This window comes from Falco punctatus (genome assembly GCF_963210335.1).
Source record: "Falco punctatus genome assembly, chromosome: 7".
NCBI lineage: Eukaryota > Metazoa > Chordata > Aves > Falconiformes > Falconidae > Falco > Falco punctatus.
Window position 1 is genome coordinate 13,305,755 of NC_137587.1, and position 8,553 is coordinate 13,314,307.

At 42.8% G+C, this 8,553-nt stretch overlaps 1 protein-coding gene across 3 annotated transcripts in view; it reads right to left on the minus strand.

The window, feature by feature from the left end:
• Positions 1-1,569: 1,569 nt before the first annotated feature.
• Positions 1,570-8,553, minus strand: part of NUBPL (NUBP iron-sulfur cluster assembly factor, mitochondrial) — a 99,383-nt gene continuing 92,399 nt past the window's right edge. The window contains exons 11-12 of one of the 3 annotated variants that reach the window (XR_013929705.1): positions 7,893-8,413; positions 1,570-4,730 (exon numbers count right to left, since the gene is read on the minus strand). Coding sequence is in view for 1 of the 3 variants with exons in the window: in XM_080397044.1 (XP_080253170.1) it covers positions 8,396-8,413 (18 nt within the window). In the remaining 2 variants the exon portion in view is untranslated. Of the gene's footprint in view, positions 8,414-8,553 lie in introns of all 3 variants that reach the window. The other 2 variants (XR_013929706.1, XM_080397044.1) reach the window with 2 other exon arrangements.

Here is an 8,553-nt window from a genome sequence, read left to right on the forward strand (position 1 = left end):
CAAGACCATAAGCAAATAAAATATTTTTTTGTTGTTGGTTGGTTGGATGGTTAGCTGGCTGGGGGTTTTTTGTTCTTCCTAAGCAGATCATGGGTTTTATGCAGCCTGATTGTTTGCAAATTCAGTTTTGGCAGTACTGAACTTGGGATCACTCCGAGTCAATATTAGCTCTCGATTTGCTGTTCTCACCTTCAATTTTGTTTCCCTAGAACTGGAGGTCATATCAAGAAATAGAAAACACATGTTTTAAAACATTAACTTTTTTAAAGACCTTATACTAACTTTATTTTAGCCACTCTGACCTCTTTCTACCCTGGAAATAAAGCCAGACAATTCAGATGACTGAATTCTCCCTTTATAGCATCAGCTGGTGCCACCTGAAGTCTGTGAGGGCTGTTTGAAAGCTGTCACAGGAGAAGAACCTTTTGGTGTCTGAAGTCATCTGATTTCAAGTTGGATAAAACAGTGTTTTGCACTTCCCTCTCATTTCTCATTTCATGCTTAGCTTTAATCGCCCCAACTTGTGCAAATACACCAAGCACTCACATGGTCAGCTCCTTCATCAATCACTCAGATCTCTGTTTCGCTAACGCTCCCTCTGCAATGCTGTTTGAAGCAGTAGGTCAGAGAAGAGACTCCAGGATTTGAAATTTCCCATTAATTCACATTGTGCAGAAAAATCAATACTCAGCAAATGTTCAGATGCCCTGACAGGCCTCATACAGACTGTGTCAGCTTGATAATTATAATTTCTTTAGTAGGTATGCCATGCATATAAGGAAGTATATCACGAATAAAAGCATACTGGAAACAGAGAGGTTATCACTACCTCATCAAAGCTCCAAGCCACAAGGAAGCAACCTTGAAACACCAAGGCAAGTGGTAAAACATAAGCTCCAAGTACAAGTTGGTATGGAAAAAGAAAACAAAAAAACGGTAACAGCCATCAGAATAATCTGGATGACTGGACTGTTTCAGGCTAAGGCCATCATTCTAGTGCAAAATCATAACTCAAAACTGGGTACTGGTTTTGCTTCTTTAAATTATTCACAGGCAATGGTGACCTTCCAGGGCTGGGTTCCCTGTTCAGCATTTCACCTTCTCATTGTATTGAAAACATGTTTTCCTTGACCTTTGCAAAGTTTCCCCTTCTGTGCACTACCTGGCATCTAGATAGAAAATACAGGTATCTACAGCAGATACAAAGAGGAAAAAAAACAAACTCCAAACTATTTTCTCACTTCTCAAAAAAAACCCAAAACCAAACAAAAACTCTCAAACATAAATTCTTAATGCTTTTAACAAAAAATAATAATTTATTGAACAGCATGTGCTTATTAATAGATTACAAGGCAACCAGATGTAGAAGTCACTTTCAATGTGGTGTTGAAGGTGTTTATGCTAATGAGCATAAACAGAAGCATTTTTAGATGTTTGTTTGCATGGGGAAAATACTAGAATGAGGCCATGCCAAGCAACTTTGAAATAGAAGTGATGGGTAAGTTACCTATTGTTCTTCAAGAATAAATGGCAGTATTTGTTCATACACGCTCAAGATGACCTTTCCTCTTTCCAAGTGATTTCCACTCACCATCTTCCAAAATAATTGCTTGGCAGCCCCCTATTCTATAAAAACACACTTCCATCCTTACATGAGCCATCTCTATCAATGCAAGTAATTCCATTTTAACAGAAAAAGTATTTTAACTGTTCTGTGAAAGCAATATTAAATCACAAACTTTTTTCTTCCTTGAATACCTCTGGTATATCAGAAGGAGTAACTGAGCATTCAACCCAACAGGAGGTCACCATCGTAATGGTGGTGAGGAGAAAAGAACGGTGCCCCTGCCTACAGGATCAGGAAAACTGAATTCTTCAAAAGTGTTGAGATTTGGCCTTCATTTGGTTATTTTAGCGTAACAGCTGAAGAACGTATCTTTTATCTTACAGCTCTTCTGGAAGTACATTTTGTTCCTCAAAACAAACTCAGGGTTACCAAAGAGGAGCGTGAGGGACAGCAGGAACTTCCACCGCATGCGGGCACAATCAGTGACACCAGCAATGCCCAGGTGCTGGCATTTAGCACGGATGCTTACAGTCAGGTCTACATGCAAAGTAAATGCAAAAGCATACAGGGTTTAGGTGGAGTATTATTAGGCACAATACATTAGTAAGCGTACCAAGTAACGTGTCCTTACATAAAAGGCAGCTACACAAATGCCTCGTTGTTGTACGTATGCTGAAATTACAGGCACAGAGGAATCTGGACTGAAAAAGCTTCCAAATAGTTTTGGTAGCGCGGTTTGCATCCCTTCCTAGAGACAGGCTTAAATCTCTTCGCAGGCATTCGGTTAGTTCAGACCTGTTTGTTCCCTGGAGCAGGGATTCTTTTGTATGCCAGATCGGAGTACGTGGGTATTTTCTGTAGAAATATACTTTCTAGGGACGCAGGAATCAAGTATTCAGGATGCAAATGAAAATGATATCTTTGTATAAACTCTGTTTAAGGTAGCTGTATCAGAGACTAAGATAATTCCATTCCTTTTGTGCACTTTTTGAACATTACAAAATGGGGCTAAAGCCCAATTGTCTTCCTCCTGGTGACAGCTACCTAATCCAAGCTGTGATCTGTGCCGTCTCCTGGCATTTCATTTTAGCAATGTAACAGAGTGGATTCCTCAGATGACACATCTACCAAGGCAGAAGTTTCTTTGCCTCTGCTGTTAACATTTGTGACAAATCTGTTTGTTTTGTACATCTCGGGAGAAGACTCCAGGGGCATCTGATCAAGCCATCTCAAAACTGGACAAAAAGAACAGAGGCTGCAAGGCAGATCTCTTATTTGCTACGTGTTGTGGTATTTCACCTAGCCACACCAACTGGGCTTTAACAAGGCGGAGGAGGATTGCTCCCTTTTCTTTTTTGAAATCTCAGTATTAGTATAAGCTGGGTCAAAATAATGTTTTAAACCTAAATTGCAGCATATCCTGAAATACAAATTGCAAGCTTTTAGAAGAGAACATTAGAAAAGTATAGTCACAATCTATCAGTTGGCTTTAGAAGCAATTATATGTGGTATATATCCTATCATTATATACTTGGAAAAATATCTGAAGCAATTGCACACCTATTTATTTCTGTCATAGCATTGCAAATTCACACACATAGTAGGATCTGCAGAAGTAATTTTAACAAGGGCCTGGTACACAATATGTTCAATTTGGAATAAAAATCTTTACAAAGGAAGTTGCAATTCATTCCAGTTTGAAAATCAAAGCCTTAATATTACCAATTCTGTTTTGAAAATGTAAAGAAAAAAGTATATGTATTTTAGAAGAATAAATAAACGTTTTGAAAAAAGCTTCTTTTAACGTACTGTATAGCATTAAGTGTGAAATTATCAAGAAATATAAGTTTCTTGGTATCTGTCATGAAGATAAAGCCAAGAAAAAAGTGTATATTCTTGTAAAGAACTAAACTAACAGAAACTGCCTCAAATGACTACACTGCATGGGTTGGTGCACTCTGAAAGTCTTCCCCCAAATGTTGCTGCCAGCTCCAAAGCCTCATGCTACTTAGAACTTACACCTAAGACCTCGCTCAGTGTTCTCTGTTGAAAAACTAAGTGATTCAAAGAAAGCAGGAAAAGGTAAGAACCAGGGAGGTTTGGGTTTGGTTGTTTGTTGTTGGGGGCTTTTTAATAATGAAAGGCAAAAGAAAAGTCAATGAAAAGAAAGTCACTGACTTTTGAAAGAGAGGGGTTTTTAATGCAAATAAGCATTCAAATTTCTTGCACCTTCTCTGCAAATGCGGTTTACATGTCTTGTGTGGTCAGTTAGTTCAGCACATTTCTAACAAATACAATCTGATTTTTTAATCCTATACCTATCAAAGATAATTGGGTAATCATGAGATAAACAGCTATGTGTTGTTTCACCCTTCGTAAAAACCTTGTCAATGGAGCACAAGAACTAGGCAGTGGCAGTCATCCTACCACAAAATTGTTTATGCAGAGCTGCTGAAGAGTTTAGCGCCGTGATTTTACTCCGACATTAAAAGAGTGACTCTATGTGACACAACAGCTCCAAAAAAAAAAAAAAAAAAAGTCATTTGTACGCTGCTTGCAACACAGAATGAACCTTAGGGGTAGAAAACCTGCCTCCAAGCCACTTACTTTCTCTTAGGTTAGTACAGGCTGTTATTTCATCCCTGAATGGAACAGCAAGGTTAAAGTTGTGAAAGGAAACATGCCCTTGTTTTGGGAAGTTACAGCAGGAAGGGTGATTCTCACAGTCATTTGAGAAAACAACATGAAGTTTCTCTTTGGAAGAGAGGACCTAGGGCAAATTTCTAAACTAGAGAATGATTGCACTAGTGGCACGTGTGAAAGCTTCCCCATACAACCACAACTCTACTCTGCGCTCCCTCTTCTTCACCTCCTAGTGAAAAGCACACTTCTACGGGACATTTTTCTTTAAACAAAACCTGCAGTCAGCTTGCAGACACACACAGGCTCATGTTTGTCTCTGTATTTCCACATAATCCCAGTACTCACCTCCCCCTGAAGAGTTTCATCCATTGTTGAAAACCATCCCTGCCTTCTCCTTGGGTGTGTGTGGCACCTGAGCAGGTCACACCTGACACACATCTCTCACCAATCCCAAGGAACAGGCAGACAGTGTTGGGCAGAGTATAAAAGGGATCTGTAATGCCTGGCTTTGATTTACAGCCTACAGAGAATTAAAGGGCGAAATCCATTAGGAAGCAGCAGGGATGGGCTGTGCCCTCATCATGGGCTCTAGAAGATGAGCCTTGCTCAGCTTGTCACCGAGCCACAGGGCTGGTAGCCCATTCCCACAGTACCCTGTCTGCCAGGGGGTCACTTCTCTGGGAAGGTTTCCTGTATCAAGAAACATTAGGAAAAACCCCTCTGTTTTATAGCCCTCACAGTGAATTAGGGGCGGTGATTTTAGCGTTTACAGAGGGAGTTAGTGTTTTGAGCCCCTGTAATGCAAAGAAGGGGGTTGGTCCAGGGTGTACGTTACAAACACCAACACTTACACCATGTTTTGCAGCCCATGCGAGTGTCCCTGTAGCAGGACTCGGAATCGCCGCACCGGAGTGCAAGGAGCTGGCGTGCTGCGGGGGGCCCAGAGCAGAGCAGCACTACTCCACACCTGCCTGGCATGAAGCTGGGCAAGTCACCAGCACTGTGCAACGAAGCACCAGCGTCGGTACCACAGCAAATAGCACCGTTGGGCTGAAACCTGGATCGGTTTGCAGAACAGGTGTCCCCCAGGAAGAGATGCTAGTCTGCAGATGACTGCTAACTGCGAGGAATACACTTAAACTGTATCAAGCCCTCCGAAAGCAGTGTGATTTTCTGCTGTTGTCAGATCACTTGACATCGCTTACACCAAAACAACAGCTGAAGAAAACATAATGACAAATACTGGTAATGAGCAGTTAATACAAGCTTCGGGATGAATTAGCTCTGACAGTATTTCTGCTCTTGTGGAATCACTGCTTCATAGAAGTATCATCCAACGTAGCTTGTTAAAAGAGCACGAATACTCAAAACTCCCTTAGGGGAAGCAAGGCTTGAAGTCAGCCAGGCAGAGGTTTCCTGGGAGAGACGATGAATCAGTGCAACTTCTGCAACGCATGCCTCCCTCGTGCATAAGCACAGCTGCGCGCCTCAGGTTGCAGGTCAGTCAATGACTTTGGGATCACCTGCCAAAATGACAGTCTCTAATGTCCTGTGGGACAAAACCCCTGGAGGTCAGGATTCAGCAGTTTCAAGGGTTGAATCAAATTGTTTGTGTACAGTAATGCCAATAAATTTATCTTAATCAAAATGCAACAATCCTCTTGAAGAGTAAGGTGCTCATTGCTAGGAAACTTCACTGCTGCCAGGCTTGTCAAGCTGTTAACCAGCCTCCTACAGACAGACAGCCATCCGGTTCTCCACAACACATCACAACAGCAAAATGAATTCTTTTTTCGCAACTAAGGATTAGAAGTCATAATACGTGCAGAGACATCACTGCCCTTAGAGCTTGGGTTTGAGGTGCAGGCAACTTTTTACCTTCTCTACGCTATAACATAACCCACAAACCATTATCTTTGCATTTTATGTCGACCACTTCTTTATCATGGATGCCAGGCTCTATTATTTTATGTCTTAGTAGCACTAAGCTAGATAGCAGAGGTTGTAGAAAATACGCATTTCATATGTCCCATCGGAAACTATAAAACCGTAGTACCAAAAACAGTTTTCTGAGCTTTGTTTCTCAGTTGAACGTATTAAACACTGCTACAGTCTGAAAAAAAGTTCTTTTTAAAATCATGAATAACACACTATCAAAAGAACCTGAAGAACAATAAAAGCCATAGTTAAAAACGTCTTCACATGTTCTCTAGATATTGCTTGACAAGCACATATTAGAATAGTAAAGGTTTTTTTGAAAACATACAATTACTTAAACAGAAACCAATCGCTTGTACTCGTTCTCCTGTTTTTTCAGTTAAGCCCCCATCATAATCGAGACAGGCACTGCAATGCATGAAAGAAAGCACAAAGAAGTATTTTTGTAACATATACAGGGCAAAAATAATTATCTATTTTACAAAGCGATGCAGTAGTAGTATTACTAAAGTCATCAGTGGCTAGCAAATCAACAGGCAACCAAAGACGATGCAAAAAAAACGAAGAGGGGAGAGGAGCCCGGGCTGGGGCCGGGCTGCGGGCAGGGCTGGGGACCCCGCGGGGACCCCCGGGGAGCAGCCTGGGCCTGAGGGGCTGCGCCCCGCGGGGGGACCCACGCTGGGGCAGGGTGTGAGGAGCTGCAGCCGTGGGAAGGACCCATGTTGGAGAAGTTCATGGAGAACTGTCTCCTGTGCGAGGGACCCCACGCTGGGGCAGGGCAGAGTGTGAGGAGCCCCCTGAGGGGGAAGGAGCAGCAGAGACAGTGTCTGATGAACTGACCACAACTCCCCTTCCCCACATCCCTGCACTGCTGGAGGGGAGGAGGGAGAGAAACTGGGAGAGAAGCTGAGCTCAGGAAGAAGGGAGGGGTGGGGGGAAGGTGTTTTAATATTTGGGTTTATTTCTTGTTACTCTACTCTGATTGTGATTGAATAATAATTAATTTCCCCAGCTTGAGTCTGTTTTGCCTGTGTTCTCCCTCTCGTTATCTCAACCCACAAGTTATTTCATTATATTTTCTCCCCCCTGCCCAGCTGAGGAGGGGAGCAACAGAGCGGCTTTGGTGGGCACCTGGTGTCCAGCCAGGTCACCCACCACAAACAGCAGAGAAGCTCCAGCTTTCCTCCAAGTTTCCCTCCTTACTAGTTTCATGTTCAAACATAGCATGGAAGGCTATTTCCTCACATCATTTCATTGACCCTCAATGACCTCTGTGTCCCAACACGCCCACATAAGTTCTTCATGGCCAAGAGGAGAGCAGACGGCTCTGCCACCACCTCCAGGGCCCACACAGAGCATTTCCCAAAGTGGTGGAGCTACAAGGGTGAGGTACCATTGCTAGAGGGTCATTCTCAGTGCAGGATTGTACCTTGTGAATGATAACGCTTTAGAATTACAGGGCCCACACGTTGCCTACAAACAACACAGCATTACCCAAATGGACAGTAAATCAAAGCAATGATCGCAGCCCCGAGCAACTGCCAGGTGCAGCCAGATGCAATTTAAGAGCATGTTTCCTAAGTATTACACACAGCAACTGCCCTTTTACAACCAGAACACCAGCTACTACCAAACAGTGACTGGTGCCAGCCCCAGCAGGGATATAGCACAGACTGATAAGAAGCACCGATACCTTACAGAGTAAACAGATCCCTGTTTTCCCGGGGAGAGCAAGCACCAATACCTTACAGAGTAAACAGATCGCTGTTTCCCCGGGGAGAGCAGATCACAATGTGACGAATAAACACTTTGGTGAGTCACTTCCTGCACTCGGGACATGCGAACATACAGTCCAAAGGTTCCACGCTGGCATCGGTGCGACCTCTCTCAATAGCAAATCACAGAAAGGGTTTGGAGTTCCCCTAGGAGGTGAGAACTCCCGTGGCACTGAATTCTGCTGGCTCCGGCATCAGGAGCACATGCTGCATCAGGAACCTGGGTTCAGCAGACAGGTTCTCATGATCCCTTAACGGTGACAATTAACGTATACGCTTCTCAAATGTCCTTCACCCGTTATCTGCCACAGCTTGTTATTGTTCCCACACCAATGAAGATAAGGCTAAAGGCATTCATATACAAAAAACTCAGAGCTTCATGTTGCCTGTTTGTTCATATTCTCAAGATACAATTAGCACCTGGTTAATAGAGTTCCAATGTGACTATCCAAAATTATGTCCAATTGGTATCTTATGGTGACTGTAGTTCCTGAAAATTAAATGGAAAATAAAGAACAACCCCATCATTCACCATCTGATTTTGAAGAATATTATATAATCCCGCTTTAAAGCATGGAACTCCCTCTAGGAGCCCCTACATATAAATCTTTGTATCTTTGTCTGACCAAC